Raw genomic sequence first — 22309 nt, forward strand, 5'->3', positions numbered from 1 at the left:
AGAATGATAATTACAGTGTGACTTCACTTTTTAGAAACTTAGCTAACCGTAGGGTTTGTTTTCTTTTTGCTAAGTGACATACACTGCTGTAAGAAGCACGTTATCTAGGATAATTGGAGTTAGTCCAACATTCAGGGAAGTTAGTAAGTGTGGGGCCTTGAACATCTAGGTACGTAGTAGAGTGGTTGATTAATCCTGGTTAAATACTAACTGTGGGCCTTGAGAGATGCTATTGCCAGAAATACTGAATAAGAGGGCAGAAGATATATCTGTCTTAGAAACAGATGTTTTATGTCTCATAAATGTATATTATTCCATAGAGGCTTGACAACCATAGAGGCTGCTGTCACTACAGCTACTACGTCCAAGGCTCTATGAGCAGCTGTATTCTAGGCAAACCTTTCAGGCATGACTTCTTATTGCCCACTTTTAGATACTTCTTCAAAATTGTTCTTGGGTGTAGGAGAGCTGCTCTGTGCTTTTCCAGCTAAAATGGTATCAGTCATTATAGTAAAACTCATTTTTTGAGGGGGCTGGATGAGGATAAATTATATTCAGTTTCTAAAGCTTTCTATTTAACAGCTTCTACAGCAATTATTATTGAAGATTGTAAAGAATCATAATTAGTTTAAAATACAAATGAATGCTTATTATGCACTAAATATTATGTTAAAGGTCAAAATAAAGGTTGAGTGCAGCAGTTCACACTTGGGTTTATAATCTCTGAATTTTAGGAGACCTAGGCTGGAGGATCCCTTGAGGCCAGGTGTTTAAGATCATCCTGGGCAACATAGTTAGAACCCCATCTCTACAACAACAACAACAACAACAAAATTAGCCAGGTGCAGTGGTATGTAGTCTCAGCTACTCAGCATGGTGAGAAAGCGGGATCCCTTGAGCCCAGGGGTTGGACTTTGCAGTGAGCTGTGATGATACCACTGCGCTCTAGTCTGGGCAACAGAGTGGGACCCTGTCTGAAAGAAAAAAATAAAAGCTAAGCTATAAATAAGAAATTGACATTTTAATGGCCAAGATAGATGCACTATATGATATAGAGCAGTGGTTCTCAACCTTCCTAATGCCATAGCTCTTTAATACAGTTCCTGTGGGCCACGACCCAAGGTTGAGAACCGCTGATGTATAGTGATATGAATGTTAACAGAAATATTTTATTTTATTTTATTTTTGAAACAGAGCCTCAAGCTGTCACCCTGGGTAGAGTGCCGTGGCATCACAGCTGACAGCATCCTCTAACTCTTGGGCTTAAGCAATTCTCTTGCCTCAGCCTCCCATATAGCTGGGACCACGGGCACCCCCCACAACGCCTGGCTATTTTTTGGTTGTAGTTGTCGTCGTTTGCTAGACTGGGGCTGGATTCAAACCCGCCAGCTCAGGTGTATGTAGTTGGTACCTTAGCTGCTTGAGCTATAAAGTTAATAGGAATACAGGTAGAAAAAGGTAAGTTTTTCCTTGTTGAGTTAGGGAAAGCCTCAAAGAATAAATAATATTGAACTGACCCTTAAAATGGAAAGAAAGAGGAAACAGAACTACATTTGTTGAGATACTGTTTCATGCCAGGAACATTATTACTACATTATTTCATTCCTGTACAACTCTGCAAAACAGGTATTACCTTTATTTATAGATGAGAAAACTGAGGATACAGGGGTGAAATTATTGTCCCAAGATTCCATTACTATTAAGCACCAGAGTTGAACCCAACAAGTCTTGTCTATATGGCTGTTGGCTTTTTCTACAGTATTTCATAATGTAGAAGATTTGAGGAATAGTAATATAAAAATAATTCCAGCCTGGGCGGCGCCTGTGGCTCAAAGGAGTAGGGCGCCAGCGCCATATGCTGGAGGTGGTGGGTTGAAACCCAGCCGCGGCCAAAACTGCAAAAACAAAAACAAAAACAAACAAACAAAAAATTCCAGCCTTACAATTTAATGAGAAATATATGCATATACAGTAGAAGGCAGGATATAATTCTGGATCAATCCAGTTGTCCATCTTCTCTATGTTTATCCCTAGGATGCTGAGCGTTGCTAAAGAAAAATTACACAAAATGGTCCTACTGTAAATATTTAATATTTCAACTAGCCAATTCTTTTATGCACTCACTCATTTATTACATAGCTATTTCAATCTTTCTACTCTTCAAAATGGAAAAGGTAAACACTCTGGTCTAAAACTAAGTCTCATCGTCACTTTGCTAAGGAGCTCTTTTCTCCTTTCCTAACACTTTTGCTCATCTCTTTTCTCCTTTTAATGTCTATTTGACTTCTTCTATCACCATTTAAACTAGACAATGCCCAATTTTGGGAGGTAAAAGCTCTTGATCTCATGCCCCCTCCTTGATCATCCTATATTTTCTTTTTTTTTTTTTTTGTAGAGACAGAGTTTCACTTTATTGCCCTCAGTAGAGTGCCGTGGCGTCACACAGCTCACAGCAACCTCCAACTCCGGGGCTTAGGCAATTCTCCTGCCTCAGCCTCCTGAGTAGCTGGGACTACAGGCACCCACCACAACGCCCAGCTATTTTTTTGTTGCAGTTTGGCCAGGGCTAGGCTTGAACCTGCCACCCTCAGTATATGGGGCCAGCGCCCTGCTCACTGAGCCACAGGCGCCGCCCAGATCATCCTATATTTTCTTACTTAAATATCTTGAAGGTTGCTTATTTTTTCTGTGACAACTTTTCTTTTCTTCTTCTTCTTTCTTCTTTGTCTGAGACAGAGCCTCAAGCTGTCGCCAGAGTAGAGTGCTGTGGCATCACAGCTCACAGCAACCTCCAACTCCTGGACTTAAGTGATTCTCCTGCCTCTAAAATTAGCCAGGCATTGTGGCAGGCACCTAGTAGTCCCAGCTACTTGGGAGGCTGAGGCAAGAGGATCGCTTGAGCCCAAGAGTTTGAGGTTACTGTGAGCTATGATGTCATGGCACTCTACCTAGGGCGACAAAGTGAATTGAATCTGTCTCAAAAAAAAAAAAAAATCAAAATTGAGCTCAGTCTTTTGCTAGATATTTGGCTAATTAAAGATAATTTTCCTATTCTCAAAAACTTATAAAGACACATGGACCAAATAAGTACAAAGAAAAGCTGAATTAGAATTTCCAAAGGTGATCAGTAAATCACATTTCATTAAAGCAAAGACAAATGTATAATAATGGATGAAAAGTCAAGGAAATTAATGAAGACTCATGAGAGATAAGCTCAAGAAACCACTACAAGAAATCAGATTTCGGGCGGCACCTGTGGCTCAGTGAGTAGGGCACTGGCCCCATATACTGAGGGTGATGGGTTCAAACCCAGCCCTGGCCGAACTGCAACAAAAAAAATAGCTGGGCGTTGTGGTGGGCGCCTGTGGTCCCAGCTGCTCGGGAGGCTGAGGCAAGAGAATCACATAAGCCCAAGAGCTGGAGGTTGCTGTGAGCCGTGTGACGCCACGGCACTCTACCGAGGGCAGTAAAGTGAGACTCTGTCGCTATTAAAAAAAAAAAAAAAGAAATCAGATTTCTTATACTTTCAAACTGAGTATTTTATTTGAAGCCTTGCTACTGTTATCTAAGAGTGAGATCATATTAGTTGATCTTTTCCTTTTACCTTTTTTTTTTTTTTTTTGAGATAGTCACAAGCTGTTGCCCTGGGTACAGTGAAATGGCATCACAGCTCACAGCAACCTCAAACTCCTGGGCTTCAGTGGTTCTCAACCTTCCTAATGCCATGCTGTATTTTCATTGTTACAAAGGGGTTGCAACCCACAGTTTGAGAACCGCTGGCTTAAGTGATTCTCTTGCCTCAGCCTCCCAAATAGCTGGGACTACAGGTGCCTGCCACAAGCCCGGCTATTTTTTTTTTTTTTTTTGAGACAGAGCCTCAAACTGTTGCCCTGGGTAGAGTGCAGTGGCATCACAGCTCACAGCAACCTCCAACTCCTGGGCTCAAGCAATTCTCCTGCCTCTGCCTCCCAAGTAGCTGAGACTACAGGCACCTGCCACAAGGCCCGGATATTTTTTGGTTGCAGCTGTCATCATTGTTGTTGTTTGGCGGGCCTGGACTGGATTTGAACCCACCAGCTCAGGTGTATATGGCTGGCGCCTTAGCAGCTTGAGCCACAGGTGCTGAGCCCCTTTTACCTCTTTTTAAAACTTAAATAGTTTTATATTTTATTTACACCTAGGAGGGCTGACTCCTACTAAAAGTGAAGATTCAAGAGTGAGATAGAGTATAACCCACTTGTAGGAAATAGAGAAATTTATTCTGAGGTATCAAAATAGAAAGAGAGGGGAAAAAAAAGATTATAGCCCTCGGATAAGACATTCAGCTCTGAGTTTTTTGGTAACTAAGACAAAAAGGAAATACGTTAAATTACAAAGTTCTCATTCTCTGGGCTGCGCCTGTGGCTCAAAGGGATAAGGCACCGGCCCTATATGCCGGAGTGGCGGGTTCAAACCCAGCCCCGGCCAAAAACTGTAAAAACAAACAAACAAAAAAAAAACCCAAAGTTCTCATTTTCTGACAAAAAAAAAATAACTTCATCTATAGAGGCAACAATTTTCCTGTAACTAATGTAAGCAATCATTCATCATAAGAGTTTTTTTGTTGTTGTTTAAACGGGATAAAGAAGGAAAAATATTAGCTTTTTTATTTTTTCTGGAGAAAAATGGATTTTCCTTTTGTCTTGACAGAATGTAATCATGGTTGGGTTGCTTAACTCTTATCAGCGTCAGTTTCATCTGTAATAATGAGACAATGATATTTCCCAGTGGATGGTCATAAAGATCAAGTTATGTAATATTAATATATGTGAAGTACTTAGTAGACTGCCTTAAAGAGTTTTACAAAACAAAGGGATATTACACTAGTCTTTGTTTTTATCTTCTATAAAAGCAGAGGGCATGATATTAAATTGTGTTTGAATAAAAAAGAATTTTATGAAAAAATGTATTTTACCCTTTTCCTCTCATTCTGCTTTACAGAGGTTTTACTCAATATAGGGACAAAATTTGGGAGAATTTAGAATGGAGAGGGAGGACATGTCTGAGATCTCAATTCAATTTATTATTATATATCTATATAATGGATTGTTACTTAGCAATAAAAGGGAATGACTAATATTTGCAACAATATGGATGAATGTCCAATGCATTATCATTAAGTGAGAAAAACCAGACTCAAGAGGCCACATTATGCTAATTTCCGTCACATAGCTTTCTGTAAAAGGTAAAATGTTAAGTACAGAAAACAGATCAGTGATTGTTAGGGCTGTAGGTAATGGATCAACTACAAAGGGAGTGTGAGGGAATTTTCTGGGGTGATGGAAACATTCTATGTATTGGTTGTGGTGGTGCTTACACAACTGTCTACATTTGTCTAAAATCACTGAAATATATGCTGAAAAGGGTGAAATTTACTGTTTGTACATTATACTTCAATAAGCCAAAATAAAACTGGGCTTATCACTTAGATACTAACTGTTCATGGACAAGGCACTTAAGACTCATTTATCCTTCTATAAAATAGAGATGATATTTACTTTAAAATAATTTTGGTGAGGAACAAATAAAAAAATAAAAGAACTTTTTGAATTTTAAAGCTCAACACAAATATTATATGCTAGACACTGGGCAATACAATGACAAATAAGACAGGTACACTAAAGAAATTTACTGTCTCGTGGTGTACTGAGATAAAACAGGTAATTATTAGGTACAAAGCCAGTGACAGAGGTATGAACAAAGCAGTAAGCAGGGGCTAATCCACAAGCAAGGGCATTCTAGGAATAAGAATTAACCTCTAAGAAGTATATCACGAGTTGAATAAAAAGTTTCAGATCCCAGGGAGATGTATGTGTGAGAAGTCAATAATAATAATGAACACGGACAACTAGGATTCAATAATTTTAACCTAATATAGATTTTGTTTTTCTTTTTGAGACAGACTCTCACTCTGTCCTCCTTGGTAGAGTGCTGTAACATCATAGCTCACAGCAACCTCAAATTCTTGGGCTCAAGTGATTCTCTTGCCTCAGCCTCCTGAGTAGCTGGGAATACAGGCACCTGCCACAATGCCAACTATTTTTAGAGATGCCCGGGGTCTTGCTCTAGCTCAGGCTGGCCCTCAACTTGTGAGCTCAGGTAATCCACGTGCCTTGGTATCCCAGCGTTCTAGGATTACAGGCATGAACCACTGCACCTGGCCCCTGATACGGATTTTGAAAAAAGCCGAAAATGGCTATTATCTTAAGGGAAATCACTCAGAAACAGAAAGTCAAGTACTGCATGGTCTCCTTTATAAGTGGGGCTAAATAATGTGCGTACCTGGACAGAGAGAGTGAAATATTAGACACTGGAGACTAGAAAAGTAGGGAGGGGGAGCTTAAGGGGGTGACGGGTGAAAAAATTACTTGATAGGTACAATGCACACTATGCAGGTGATGGTTACATGAAAAGCCCAGACTTTGTATCTATGCAATGTATTCATATAACAAAAGTGCACTTGTACCCCCAAAATGTGTAAGAAGAAAAAAGGAATAAAGAGCCAAAAATAGTAAAAATTATGACAAAATGGAAAAAGTACCTCACGATGATTTAAAAGTTGTTCTAAATCTAGTGCCATTTGATTCTTCATCTGTAGTAAAGCTGACTTTTCTTTATTTAAATTGCTGAAAAAAAGTTTTAAAGTCATCATGTTAGTGTAAATTTAGTTAATAAATAATAAATAATAAATAGGAAAAGTATAAACATAAACTTAATGGTTTGAATTAAAGACAAACTACATTTACAGTCCATAAAGATAACCAGATCCAGCTATTCTGCCAGGAGACTTTATCTTTTCTTTTTGACTTTTTTATTCTATTTTTTTGAGGCAGAGTTTTACTTTGTTGTCCTTGGTAGAGTGCTGTGACGTCATAGCTCAGAGTAACCTCAAACTCTTGGGCTCAAGCGATCCTCTTGCCTCAGCCTCCCAAGTAGCTGGGACTATGGGTGCTTCCCACAATACTTGGCTAACTTTTAGAGACAGAGTCTTGCTCTTGCTCAGGCTGGTTGTGAACTCCTGAGATCAAGCAAATCCACCCACCGCAGCCTCCCAGAGTGCTAGCATTCTTTTTCTTTTATTTTTAAGAGATGGGGGTCTTGCAATGTTGCCCAGGCTGGAGTGCAGTGGCTCTTTATAGGCATGATAATTGTGCACTACAGCCTTGAACTGGGTTGGAGTGATCCTCCTGCCTTACTCTTGGGAGTAGCTGGGACTACAATTGCATGCTACTATACCTGGATATATATATATTTTTTTTTGGCCGGGGCTGGGTTTGAACCCGCCACCTCCGGCATATGGGACTGGCGCCCTACTCCTTGAGCCACAGGTGCCACCCTATACCTGGATATTTTTTTTTTCCTTTCTTTTTAAATTTTTTTAGAGACAGGCTCTTGCTTTGTCACTCAGGCTGGACTGGAACAGCAAGATCCCTGCAGCCTTGAATTCCTGGGTTCAAGCAATCCTTTTTCCTTAGCTTGCCAAATAGCTGGGACTACAGGTGTGTGCCAGCACATCCAGATAATTTTTCTTATTTTTTGTAGAGATGGGGGTCTCATTATGTTGTTCAAGCTGGTCTTGAACTCCTGGTCAATCCTCCTGTGTTGACCTCCCAAAGTGCTGCAATTATTGGCATCAGCATAAGCCATCGTGCACGGTCTACTTTTCTATTCTTTCTTTTTTTTTTTTTTTTAGAGACAGAGTCTTACTTTATCACCCTCAGTAGAGTACTGTGGCGTCACAGCTCACAGCAACCTCCAATTCCTGGGCATAGGTGATTCTTCTGCTTCAGCCTCCCCAGTAGCTGAGACTATAGGCGCCCTCCACAATGTCTGGCTATTTTTTGTTGCAGTTTGGCCAGGACTCGGTTTGAACCTACCACCTTTGGTGTATGGGGCCAGCGCCCTACCCACTGAGCCACAGGTGCTGCCACTACTTTTCTTTTAATAATCATTTGATGATGCAGCTGAGATGCTGCCTGAGAATATTTTCCTGCCTAGTATGGGCACAAATTAGTATTTTATAGAAGATTATTAACTTCTGAAATGTTAAGAGATGAAGTACAACCTATATAAAAGGTAAAAGGAAGCATATATGGGTAAAAGATTATAATACAAGATACTGGAACTCAAATTAAAACATTTATCCATAAAACTGAAAGTATTTATAATTTACTACATATTAAATTACCAGGTATATGCTCGGCACCTGTAGAACAGTGGTTATGGCACCAGCCACATAAGACTGAGGCTGGCGGGTTTGAACCTGGCCAGGGCCAGCTAAACAACAATGACAACTGCAACAAAAAATAGCCGGGCGTTGTGGCAGGTGCCTGTAGTTCCAGCTACTTGGGAGGCTGAGGCAAGAGAATCGCTTAAGCCCAAGAGTTTGAGGTTGCTGTGAGCTGTGACGCCACAGCACTCTACCAAGGGCAACATAGTGACACTCTGTCTCAAAAAAAAAAAAAAAAAATACCAGGTATATAACTGAGGTACAGAAATGTATCAGATATTTAGTCTGTGACAAACTTAGAAAAAGAATGTTTAGTTCAATTTTCAATTTCTAATTTAGCACTGTGAATTTCCCTTTAATACCTGTATAATCTACTTGCTGATAGGAGAGGGTGAGAAGCTATCTTATGATCCTAACTGTTGTTTAGGGCTTATCTTATACTGTTTATAGTTTTATTATTCAACAAATAGAAATTAATTAGAACAATGAAATGAAGTATTCTTCTAATGCCATTAGATGAATCTACTCAACTAGCACTGTAACGAGGATTAAAAGCGATGAGTTGAAGCTGAGCTGAGGCAACATAATTCCTCAAATACTGAGACAAAATTTGTGAGGGTAAAACTAATGAGAGTTGCTTTGCTGAATATATGTAGTATAAGATAGTTTTAAGTTATACTTAAAGAAAAGGGAAAGCCATCATTTAAAAAATATTAATTAGAAGCTTTTTTATAATTCAAGGAATGGTAGTAGCAGGCATTCCGGAGGAACTGCTAATTCCAAGGATTTGAGAGGGAGAGTCCACCTTCTCCTCCTGGGGAGTGAGAAATTTCCCAGGAAGCATCACAGCCTGTTCCCAGAGAAGACAGACTAGATGCAGTTCTGACTTGTGTTTCCAGCTGTGCCACTGACTCAACTGAGGGATAAAGCACAACACTCACCACCACACTGAACTTAGTTTTCCTGTCTGTAAAAGTGGAAAATAATACTCATGTGTGTCAAAGGGATATGTGAATTATCTAATGAATGATTACATAAAGCACTGAACACATAAAACTCTATATAAATGCTATACAGTATTACTAATTTAGATGAAAAACAGCTACCACAGGAAAACAGTAATTAAATGCCAATAAAGGTAAGCAGTTTAGCAGAAAAACAAACTGACTTTTGGAGTAGGCGCCAGAGATCCTACTTAGCTGAGGAGCTGAAGAGAACAAAATAGTATAAAGGAAACCGAGTGTCTCCAAAGCATGGGAAGGATCAGGTGTTTCTGTAACTCTAGAATTCAAATCTATCTTTAGCTGGAATCATTTTCAAGATAAAATATTTTAAAAATTGAACATCTAGTAAACAGGACTGGGAATTTTCAAGAAACATGTATATGTCTAAATTCGTAGAAATGTACACCTACACACCGTATATAAACATACATTATATATAAACGTACATATCCATACACATGAGCACATACACCTCTCTGTCTCAAATACGAACAGGCCCATTAAATAAAATGTGGTGTAATGGGAATGGAATGTTGTGGTAATTAAAGGATTTTGACTGGATAATTCTTTAGAATTGCTTTTTATGTAGTGTTTAACTTTTCAAGAATAAAGTAAATATTCTGTAATTAAATAGCAAAAACAATCGTATATATAACATGGAATAAAAGGTGGGTGGATAAATTGGTTTACAGAGACAGTTCTGTTTGCTTTGTAGATAACTCTGTTGTCTTTGTAAGACATCAATATATCACAAACAATATGGACTCCCCAGGCAATATTTCTGTGGTTAGACTATCTGAGTGTTTATTTTCAAAGTCCTAGTCTTCTTCATAATATTCCTGAACTACAGGGAGACCACCCTCAACAAGTAGGTCTCTAAAACTAAATATGATGATCATTATCTTCACTGTTCTTTCTGTATGTACTCAATAAAGTTTGATCTTTCTAAGATGTGTTTCATAACTGTGGAAATTTACCTTTAAAAATACAAAGCTTCTACTTGTGACTCATAAAGCAACTACAAATCTCCTTATAAGTACATCTATCTTGAATGGTATATTACACCCGTAATTGTCCAACTCACTGTTAATTATTACTTAGAAATTCATGTTTATGGTTCTCTTTCACCTGCTATCTGAAAAAATATTCCTGATACATTGTTTCCTAACTTCCTGGATCAATATGTTAAGGCTCAGCCTGTAAAAGAAGTTCATAATGTCCTTTCTTTTTTTCTAGTTAAGAATAAACTGAGAACTTAAAACAGGGATAGAAAATTTATGCTAATCATTCTTTTTCCAGGCTTCCTTCAGGTCTGAAGTAGAGATCAAACTATATTATCTAGACTGTCTCTTGTGGCTTGGTGGAAGGGAGTTAAAAGCACTCCTTTTAGAATGGAATTTTACTTTAATGATAGGGAAATTTAAAGGAAAATTCAAAGCAGTTAATAGTGACATCTCAAATGTTAGCTTTTAACATGTCTATAACAATTTCAATTTAGTGTATATTTACTCTAACCTTTCTAGAAATTGAATATATTATATAAATAGCTAAATTTGCGAGGGGTGAGTGTGGTATAGTGGTATTGTTTAATTTTGTAAGAATAAAATTATTCAGTTCTTTAAAAAGCTTTTATTGTATTAGCTAGAGAAATACTTATTTTTAGTTTTTGAGATACAGTCTCACTCTGCTGCACCAGGCCAGAGCGCTATGGAGTCTGCCTGGCTTATAGTAACCTCAAACCTCAAACTCCTGGGATCAAGAGATCCTCCTCCCTCAGTTTCCAGAGTAGCTGGGACTACAGATGCCTGCCATAACACCTGGGCTACTTTTGTAGAGATAGAGTCTTGCTCTTGCTCAGGCTGGTCTCGAACTCCTGAGCTCAAGTTTTCCTCCTGCCTCAGCCTCCCAGAGTGCTAGGATTACAGATATGAGCCACTGTACCTGGCCTAGAGAAACATTTTAAAATAACCAATCAGTGTAAAAATAATTTACAATTAAAATCAACACGTGGCAGCAAAGAGGAACAGGAATTTCCGTATTTATTTTCCTCTGTGTTTCCTAAGGAACATGTATGTAACTTAATCTATTTTGAGAAGCCATTTAATGTTTAAATTTCAAATGACTAAAAGATAAGGGGAGGGGAAGTAACATTTACTGAATTATTCCTATACCTCAAAAGCTTTATGTATGTTCCTAATTTAATTTTCACAACTATTCCTTGAAGTTCACATTAATATCTATGTTGTACAGGCATATTTACCAGTTTGATATGCATTTAAAGCCCAGAATAATTCCACTACATGATTTGAAATGCCATTGCTCAGAGTAGGAGCGACAGAATGTGGATATGCAGAATTGTGGGTTCAGGAGACTATGATTTATCCTACTCTGTGTCATTTGTTGGTTGAGATGATTTTTTAAAAGAATTTTTAATCTTTTTTTTTTTGTGTGTTTTTTGGCCGGGGCTGGGTTTGAACCCGCCACCTCTGGCATATGGGACCGGCGCCCTACTCCTTGAGCCACAGGCGCCGCCCAAGAATTTTTAATCTTTTTAATGTTTTAAAGCAGCAGTTCTCAACCTGTGGGTCATGACCCATAGGAACTGTATTAAATGGCCACTGCATTAGGATGATTGAGAACCACTGTCCTTTTAGAAGGATAAAGACTTGCTAATTTAGTCAGGCTGGTGTTGAACTCCTGGGCTCAAAACAATCCTCCTGCCTTAGCCTCCGGAGTAGTCAGGATTATAGGTGAGTGCTACTGTGTCCCAGGATTTGATATATATATATATTTTTTATGATATCCTCTCATTGAATCATTTCATTCATGTATACTTGGAGCAGCATCTCAAATACCTATAAATAAAGTATTGAAAGCACCTTCATTTTTCACATTAGGAGATAGCTGCTTCAATTCAGAGCAACATTTCATATTCTGTTAAATAAGTTCAGAATCTACCAAAACATCATATAATAAACTTATGAAACATAAGATAGTGTTAAAGCACTCACGTTTAGTAAAAAATTATTTGCTAATAAAAAAAATAGTTTAATTAAAAGGGGTGGTGCCTGTGGCTCAGTCAGTAAGGCACCAGCCCCATATACCAAGGGTGGCGGGTTCAAACCCGGCCCCGGCTGAACTGCAAAAAAAAATTATTTGCTAATTTCATAACTAGCATAGCTTTTATGATTACTATTGCTGTTGTTCAAGGGGTCTTAGTTTTTGACCAAATTCAATGTATTTTGAGAAATGTTCTTTATCATTTTTAAGGTAATTTTCAATACAAAATTTGTTTAATGTAAGATAAGTACTAATAATAGCAAACATTTATTGAACATTTACAATGTTTAGGTAGTATGCTATGTGCATTATGAAGATTATATCATTTTCCCTATCATATGGGTGCTGTTAGTACCATTCTGATTTCACATTTGAGGAAACTGGCTGCATTGTTCAATATGATAACCATTAGTCACAGTGGAAATTAAAGTTAAAATTAAATAAAATAAAAAATTTAATTTCTCAGTAACACAAATACATTCTAAATGCTGAATAGTCACATGTGGCTAGCAAGCAGCTACCATCCTGGGCAGCACAGACATGGAATATTTTTATCATTATAGTTCTATCAGATGACAAAGAAAGATTTAGAGAGTTTATTTTACTTATTTATTTACTTGATTTCGAGAGTTTAAATGTCTTTTCCCCAATTCAAAACTAAGTACTGTGCTGGATCTGAAAACTTCCTTAAAAAACCCTGTTTAGGCTTGGCGCCTGTGGCTCAAGTGGCTAAGGCGCCAGCCACATACACCTGAGCTGGTGGGTCCGAATCCAGCCTGGGACCACCAAACAACAATGACGCTGCAACCAAAAAATAGCCAGCGTTGTAGCGAGCGCCTGTAGTCCCAGCTACTTGGGAGGTGGAGGCAGGAGAATTGCTTGAGCCCAGGAGTTGGAGGTTGCTGTGAGCTGTGATGCCACAGCACTCTGCCTAAAGCGACAGGTTGAGGCTCTGTCTCAAAAAAAAAAAAAAAAACCCTGTTTAAAAAAAAAAAAAACTTAGAGTCAGGCGTTGTGGTGGGTGCCTACAGTCCTGGCTACTTGGGAAGCTGAGGCAAGAGAATCGCTTCAGCCCAAGAGTTTGAGGTTCCTATGAGCTATGATGCCATAGCACTCTACCGAGGGCGACATAGTGAGACTGCCTCAAAAAAAAAAAAAAAAAAAAAAACCCAAAAATTGGGGGGGCTAGACACAATTATAAGAGGAACTTTACCTAACAAATGCAGTCAATGTAGCCTGGTTCTTTGTAACCTCAATGAATCCCCAACAATTAAAAAAAATAAATCTTTAGAGAGTTAATTTCATTTATTTATTTATTGGATTTAGAGAGTTTAAATGTATTTTCCCCAATTCAAAACTAAGTACTGAGTTAGATCTGAAAACTTGCTTAAAAAATCTGTTTTTATAAAAATAACTTTATTATAGACTATTTCAAAAGAGAGAAAATAGAACCTCCCATGTATCTTTGTCATCCAGCTTCAACAATTATCAACTCATAAGAGTCTTAATTTTAACACCTCTGATATACTATTTTTTTTGCTTCTATTGCTTACATATATTAATTAATGAAAAATTATCCCTCGTTCAGAATAGAACATAGGGAGGCAGTATAACATAATAGTTAAGAGTATAGAATTAGAAAGCAGACAGGTTCAACTTTGCCTCTGTCACAATGCTGTATGTTCTTAGAGGACAAGTTACTTAATTTCTCCAGGGCTAAATTTGTTCATCTTTATAACTATGTCCTACAGCTATTCCTTTTCTCTATATTAAACATTTTCAGCTACCTTCATTCTTAGCAAGGTAAATATACAAATTTATTTAGAGTTAATAGTTAAACAACCAATTTTTTTCCTTAGGCTTTTTACATAATCCCATCCCTAAGATTAAAAAGGCAAAACAAGACTATTATAAAAAATTACAAATATAAGAGAAATGTATATTATGGGAAGAAAAAGGTCTATTTGGGGTTGCTGCCTTGATTTCCCTAAGATAACTAGGCATATAGTGAATGATGAAAGACATAATTTCTCTTGCCCCTAAGAACTATTAATTTATTAATGTTGATTATGTAGATACTCAAATTATATACATATAATTCTTAACTTTAAAATGATATACGAATAAATTGTAATTATTTATTTTGATATTCAAACTATAAATGTGATTTTAAATTATTTAAATAAATCATTACAAAATTAAGACCAAGAATATTTTTATGGGTGGAAATGAGAGAAGATAATTATTTGATTATCACAAAGAACACTCATACTTTGGAGTTAATTACCAAATTTTATATTTTTGTTTCCATGTCTTAGGAAAGGTAGATTTAATAATATTTTCTCCTTATTTTCTAATTTCTTGGTTTAACTATTTCTATTTCTGCCTAATTCTGTTTCCATAATTATGATAGCTTGATAATTAATCTATAAAAAATTTAAGTTATTCTAGCAATCTTAAAATCTGATAACTAAGCCACCTAATTAACCATATATCTATGAGTTAAAACCTTTTCCTTTACGTATATCATTCTTTTATTTTAGTTAAAAAACTAAAATGATCATACAGATAGATGAGCAGATAAAGAATGTGAATAACTACAAATGGAGCAAGTCTATTGGATAAGGTCTCAATTAAAAATAATTTCAAACTAAGGAGGTAAAAAGAATTTATTTATTTACACTGAGGTAATTTATGAGTAACTTCATGTAAAGGGTCAGGAGAAGAAAAACCTACAATTCCTTGGCAAAGTCAACATAAATCGAAGTAAATATGTACATTTTACTGTTTAAAAAAGTCATTTTAACCCCACAAATGGTACCTGGTTATATTCTACCTCTCCCTTTGTTCAAGCTATATACCCCACTAAGGAATTCTAGGGGAATGGGACAAGATGGCGTCCCCGAGAGTAGATGGAGTACTGCATTAGTAAGTGTAGCACTGTTATTTCCATACAGCAACTTCTCATCACACCTGATCTAACATGACCTTAGTTTTCCTAAGAGAAGTTTAACACTCATCACATTTAAGATAACCTTCATTATTTAAATTTTTCTTCACAATTTACAATCATAACTCATCTAAGCAGCATTATGTTTACAACATCTTTACTATTCAACGAAAAGAGCTGTAGATGGCTTACCTGACATCTTTTTCAAGTTGTGCAATACACTCCTTCAATGAATCAATCTTAGAATCTCTCTGACGCACTGATTCAATGAGATATCTGTAAGGTTGCTGAGTCTGGTTTAACAGTGAATTGGCCCTGTCAAGCTGAAGAAACACAGGTTTCATTGAAGTCTAGAAAAATCTGATAACAAATTAAAACCATACAAAATACTCAAGCAAAAATAAAGTATACAAATTCCTTTTACACAAATTATACTGAAAGCTTTTCCTGTGTAAATCTGAAGTTTAAAAAAAGATTGACTGTTACTTTAATAATAATAAATACTATAAATAAGAAAAAAATTTCAAATAAAATATTAATAGTTACCAATTTTGGAAGTGAGTAAACCTAAACTTTCTTAGTATTTGTTGGTCTGAGAAGCTATGAGTCATAAAATATATCTTCTTTTAACCAAATAATTAGCTAAAAATTACAATGTTTTATTTGAGCTTTATTTCTACTCAAACTAATCACTTAATTTTAGTAATTTTTCATCTCTTCATGTTCCCTTCTTTGTTTTAAAAATATATTAACTTATGTGTCTGAATCATTACATATAATTAAATTTCCCCCAAATGTGGTTAAAATGTAGGGCGTATAGCTCAGTGGTAGAGAGTATGCTTAGCAGGCACGAGGCCCTGGTTCAATCCTCAGGACCTCCAGTCGATCTACCTTTGTGAGGTGATAGTTATGTTAATCAGTTAGATGTAAATATTCCACATTGTATATCAAATCAGTACACTGTACCCTGTAAATGCATTAATGTACACAGTTATGATCTGATTTTTTTTTGTTTGAGATAAGAGTCTCACTATGTTGTCCCTGATAGAGTGCTGTGGCGTCACATCTCACCGCAACCTCAAACTCTTGGGCTTAAGCGATTCTCTTGCTTCAGCCTCCCAAGTAGCTGGGACTACAGGCGCCTGCCACAACACCTGGCTATTTTTTTGTTGCAGTTGTCATTGTTGTTTTAGCAGGCCCAGGCTGGGTTTGAACCCTCCAGCCTTGGTGTATGTGAATGGCACCCTACCACTGAGCTACAGGAGCTGCTGCTATTGTTGGAGGTTTTAAATATATTCTAGATAGTAAACCCTTGTTAAATATATAATTTACAAATAATTTGTTCCATTTTGTGGGTTTTCTGTTGCCCTCAGTAGAGTGCTGTGGTGTCACAACTCACAGTAATCTCACACTCCTGGGCTTAAGCAATTCTCTTGCCTCAGCCTCCCAAGTAGCTGGGACTATGGGCGCCCGCCACAACAGCCAGCTATTTCTGGTTGCAGTTGTCATCGTTGTTTAGCAGGACTGGGTCAGGCTTGAACCCACCAGCTTCAGTGTATGTGGCACTCTACTCACTGAGCTATGGGCACGGAGCTTATTTTTCATTCTTGACAATGTCTTTTGATACACAGTTTATATATTTATGAATATATATATTTATCTGATTTACCTTTTGTATTTTTGTGCCTGTTCTTTTGGAGAAATCATTGTCAAAGTGAAGGTCATAAAGATTTTGTCTCATGTTTTCTTCTATGAAGTTTTATACTCCTTAGTTCTTAAACTTGGGTCTTTGATTCATTTTAAGTTAGTTTGCATATATGGTGTAAGGTCAGCGGCTAACTTTATTCTCTTACATGTAGATACCCAGATTTACCAGCTCTGTTTGTTGAAAAGACTGTCCTTTCCTCATTGTTGAAGACCACTGACCATATACAGGAGTTATTGTTTTTGGGTTCTTTTTTCTATTCCATTGATTTACATGCCCATCCTTAACTGCAGTAGCACACCGTTTTAGTTACTGTAGCTTTGTAGTACATTTTGAAATCTGGAAGTATGAGTCCCTCCAACTTTGTTTTTCCTTTTCAAGCTTATTTTGGCCTTTTTGAGATCCCTTGAAATTCCATATGAATTTTAGGGTGGGTTTTTCTATTTCTATAAAAAATGAAATTGGAATTTTGACAGGAATTACACTTAATTTGGAGATTGGTCTGGGTAGTATTGTCATCCTAACAATATTAAGTCTTCCAATCCATGCATGTAGGCTGTCTTTTGCCTGCTTGGTGAAATTTATTCCAAAGTATTTTGCTGTTTTTGATGCTTTTGGGAATGGAATTGTGAAGTTCTCTTTCAAGATTGTTCATTGCTTATGTACTATGTACATAAGCAATGAACAATTATTATCATTATTGTTATTTTTTTTTTTTTTAAAGACAGGGTCTTACTCTGTCCCCTGGCCTGGAGTAGAGTAGCATGACCTTAGTTCACTATAATCTTGGCCCTATGAGCTCCTCCTGCCTCAGCATCCCAAGGATTACAGGTCACCACACCTGGCCTGTATAACTATTTAATGCTTTTGACAAGTAAGACTGAAGTTTTTTCCTAAAGAATTTTATCAAGTTACATACAATTCAACCCCAGTTGTTGGAGGTTTTTTTTTTTTGTTTTGTTTTTTTCCAGACAGAGCCTCTCAATCCTCCTGCCTCAGCCTCCCAGGTGCTAGGATTATAGGCATGAGCCTCTCTTCTCACCTCAACACTAGGTTTTAAAGTTATTTTTGCTCTTTTTCTTTTTCTAAGTAAATACAAAATGATTATCTCTAGAGGATTAAATGCAACATTCTTAATGTCTGCAGGCCCTTATTTTGGTACATAATGAGTTCTTGAGAAAGGTATTCTACACTTAGGTAATTACAACAAAACTGGTAGATATCTATTATCAGGATTGGGGGTAGAGAAAAGGTTATTTTATTACACGGCGCAAAATTATAAAATTCCTAACTACACTATGACCTTAATATGCTCCCTGACAATACAATTTCTAGCCTCTTATAAATGTTTAAAAAATTTTTCTCCTCCTTCTTTCATGACTGCTAAAGTCAACTGAGGCTACGGATTTGCTGTTTTCTGGGGAAAAGAAATGATTTGCATTTTTTCTTTTTTTTTTTTTTTTTCTATTGTTGGGGATTCATTGAGGGTACAATAAGCCAAGTTACACTGATTGCAATTGTTAGGTACAGTCCCTCTTGCAATCATGTCTTGCCCCCAGAAAGTGTGACACACACCAAGGCCCCACCCACCTCCCTCCTTCCCTCTTTCTGTTCCCCCCCCATAACCATAATTGTCATTAATTGTCCTCATATCAAAATTGAGTACATAGGATTCATGCTTCTCCATTCTTGTGATGCTTTACTAAGAATAATGTCTTCCATGTCCATCCAGGTTAATACGAAGGATGTAAAGTCTCCATTTCTTTTAATGGCTGAATAGTATTCCATGGTATACATATACCACAGCTTGTTAATCCATTCCTGGGTTGGTGGGCATTTAGGCTGTTTCCACATTTTGGCGATTGTAAATTGAGCTGCAATAAACAGTCTAGTACAAGTGTCCTTATGATAAAAGGATTTCTTTCCTTCTGGGTAGATGCCCAGTAATGGGATTGCAGGATCAAATGGGAGGTCTAGCTTGAGTGCTTTGAGGTTTCTCCATACTTCCTTCCAGAAAGGTTGTACTAGTTTGCAGTCCCACCAGCAGTGTAAAAGTGTTCCCTTCTCTCCACATCCACGCCAGCATCTGCAGTTTTGAGATTTTGTGATGTGGGCCATTCTCACTGGGGTTAGATGATCTCTCAGGGTTGTTTTGATTTGCATTTCTCTAATATATAGAGATGATGAACATTTTTTCATGTGTTTGTTAGCCATTCGTCTGTCATCTTTAGAGAAAGTTCTATTCATGTCTCTTGCTCATTGATATAAGGGATTGTTGGCTTTTTTCATGTGGATTAATTTGAGTTCTCTATAGATCCTAGTTATCAAGCTTTTGTCTGATTGAAAATATGCAAATATCCTTTCCCATTGTGTAGGTTGTCTCTTTGCTTTGGTTATTGTCTCCTTAGCTGTACAGAAGCTTTTCAGTTTAATGAAGTCCCATTTGTTTATTTTTGTTGTTGTTGCAATTGACATGGCAGTCTTCTTCATGAAGTCTTTCCCCAGGCCAATATCTTCCAGTGTTTTTCCTATGCTTTCTTTGAGGATTTTTATTGTTTCATGCCTTAAATTTAAGTCCTTTATCCATCTTGAATCAATTTTTGTGAGTGGGGAAAGGTGTGGGTCCAGTTTCAGTCTTTTACATGTAGACATCCAGTTCTCCCAACACCATTTATTGAATAGGGAGTCTTTCCCCCAAGGTAAGTTCTTGTTTGGTTTATCAAAGATTAGGTGGTTGTAAAATGTTAGTTTCATTTCTTGGTTTTCAATTCGATTCCAAGTTTCTATGTCTCTGTTTTTGTGCCAGTACCATGCTGTCTTGAGCACTATGGCTTTGTAGTACAGACTAAAATCTGGTATGCTGATGCCCCCAGCTTTATTTTTGTTACAGAGAACTGCCTTAGCTATACGGTTTTTTTTCCGGTTCCATACAAAACGCAGAGTCATTTTTTCCAAATCTTGAAAGTACGATGTTGGTATTTTGATAGGAATGGCATTGAATAGGTAGATTGCTTTGGGAAGTATAGACATTTTAACAATGTTGATTCTTCCCATCCATGAGCATGGTATGTTCTTCCATTTGTTAATATCCTCTGCTATTTCCTTTCTGAGGATTTCATAGTTTTCTTTATAGAGGTCCTTCACCTCCTTCGTTAGGTATATTCCTAGGTATTTCATTTTCTTTGAGACTATGGTGAAGGGAGTTCTGTCCTTAATTAACTTCTCATCTTGACTGTTATTGGTGTACACAAAGGCTACTGACTTGTGGACATTGATTTTATATCCTGAAACATTACTGTATTTTTTGATGACTTCTAGGAGTCTTGTGGTTGAGTCTTTGGGGTTCTCTAAGTATAAGATCATGTCGTCAGCAAAGAGGGAGAGTATGACCTCCTCTGCTCCCATTTGGATTCCCTTTATTTCCTTGTCTTGCCTAATTGTATTGGCTAGAACTTCCAGCACTATGTTGAATAGTAAAGGTGACAGAGGACAACCTTGTCTGGTTCCAGTTCTAAGAGGAAAAGCTTTCAGTTTTACTCCATTCAGTAAAATATTGGCTGTGGGTTTGTCATAGATAGCTTCAATCAGTTTTAGAAATGTGCCACCTATGCCTATACTCTTCAGTGTTCTAATTAGAAAAGGATGCTGGATTTTATCAAATGCTTTTTCTGCATCTATTGAGAGGATCATGTGATCTTTATTTTTGCCTCTGTTAATATGGTGGATAACATTTATAGACTTGCGTATGTTAAACCAGCCTTGCATCCCTGGGATGAAGCCTACTTGATCATGATGAATGACTTTTTTGATGATAAGCTGTAATCTATTGGCTAGAATTTTGTTGAGAATTTTTGCGTCTATGTTCATGAGTGAGATTGGTCTGAAATTCTCCTTTTTGTTTGGGTCTTTTCCTGGTTTTGGTATCAGGGTGATGTTTGCTTCATAGAATGTGTTGGGGAAGATTCCTTCTTCCTCAATTTTTTTGAATAATTTCTGCAGTACAGGAATAAGCTCTTCCTTGAAGGTTTGATAGAATTCTGGAGTGAAGCCATCTGGACCAGGGCATTTTTTGGTTGGAAGATTTTTTATTGTTTCTTTGATCTCAGTGCTTGAAATTGGTCTGTTCAGGAGCTCTATTTCTTCCTGGCTGAGTCTAGGGAGAGGGTGTGATTCCAAATATTGATCCCTTGCTTTCACATTGTCAAATTTCTGGGCATAGAGTTTCTGGTAGTATTCAGAGATGATGTCTTGTATCTCTGTGGGATCAGTTGTTATTTCCCCTTTATCATTTCTGATTGAGGTTACTAGAGATTTTAGTTTTCTATTCCTCGTTAGTCTGGCCAATGGTTTATCTATTTTATTTATTTTTTCAAAAAACCAACTCCTTGTTTCATTAATTTTCTGAATGATTCTTTTGTTTTCAATTTCATTGATCTCTGATTTGATTTTGGAGATTTCTTTTCTTCTACTGAGTTTAGGCTTAGATTGTTCTTCTTTTTCCAATTCCATAAGATCTCTTGTGAGATTGTTGATGTGCTCTCTTTCTGTTTTTCGAATGTAGGCATCTAAAGCGATGAATTTTCCTCTCAAAACTGCTTTTGCAGTATCCCACAGGTTTTGGTAGCTTGTGTCTTCATTGTTGTTATGCTCAAGGAAGTTAATGATTTCCTGTTTTATTTCTTCTTGCACCCATCTGTTATTCAACAGAAGATTGTTTAGTTTCCATGCCTTTGGCTGGGGTCGAGCATTTTTGTTAGAGTTGCGTTCCACCTTTAGTGCCTTATGGTCTGAGAAGATACAAGGTAAAATTTCAATTCTTTTGATTCTGTTGATATTTGTTTTGTGTCCCAGGATATGATCAATTTTGGAGAATGTTCCATGGGGTGATGAGAAGAATGTATATTCTTTATCTTTGGGATGGAGTGTTCTATATGCGTCTATCAAGCACAGTTGTTCTAGGGTCTCATTTAAGTCTCTTATATCCTTGTTTAATTTCTGTTTAGAGGATCTGTCCAGCTCTGTAAGAGGAGTGTTAAGGTTCCCTGTTATTATGGTATTATCAGATATCATATTGCTCAGACTGAGTAAGGTCTGTTTCAAGAATCTGGGAGCATTTAAATTGGGTGCATAGATATTTAGAATTGAAATGTCTTCTTGTTGTATTTTTCCCTTGACCAATATAAAGTGACCATCTTTGTCTTTTTTGACTTTAGTTGCTTTAAATCCACATGTATCTGAAAATAAGATTGCAACTCCTCTTTTCTTCTGGATTCCATTTGCCTGGAGCTTTAATTTGTCTTTTGAAGCCAGGTGTGTTTCTT

General features: G+C 37.1%; 1 protein-coding gene across 3 annotated transcripts in view; it reads right to left on the reverse strand.

Annotated features, from left to right (window-relative positions):
• PIBF1 (progesterone immunomodulatory binding factor 1) overlaps positions 1–22309 on the reverse strand; it is a 272823-nt gene that overhangs the window by 41329 nt on the left and 209185 nt on the right. For 2 of the 3 annotated variants that reach the window (XM_053563838.1, XM_053563840.1), the window contains 2 exons: positions 15476–15606; positions 6581–6665 (listed from right to left, as the gene is read on the reverse strand). In XM_053563838.1, coding sequence (XP_053419813.1) covers positions 6581–6665; positions 15476–15606 — 216 coding nt within the window. The remainder of the gene's footprint in view (positions 1–6580; positions 6666–15475; positions 15607–22309) is intronic. The other variant, XM_053563839.1, reaches the window with a different exon arrangement.

Source organism: Nycticebus coucang, chromosome 15, assembly GCF_027406575.1.
Source record: "Nycticebus coucang isolate mNycCou1 chromosome 15, mNycCou1.pri, whole genome shotgun sequence".
In the NCBI taxonomy this organism is placed as follows: Eukaryota; Metazoa; Chordata; class Mammalia; order Primates; family Lorisidae; genus Nycticebus; species Nycticebus coucang.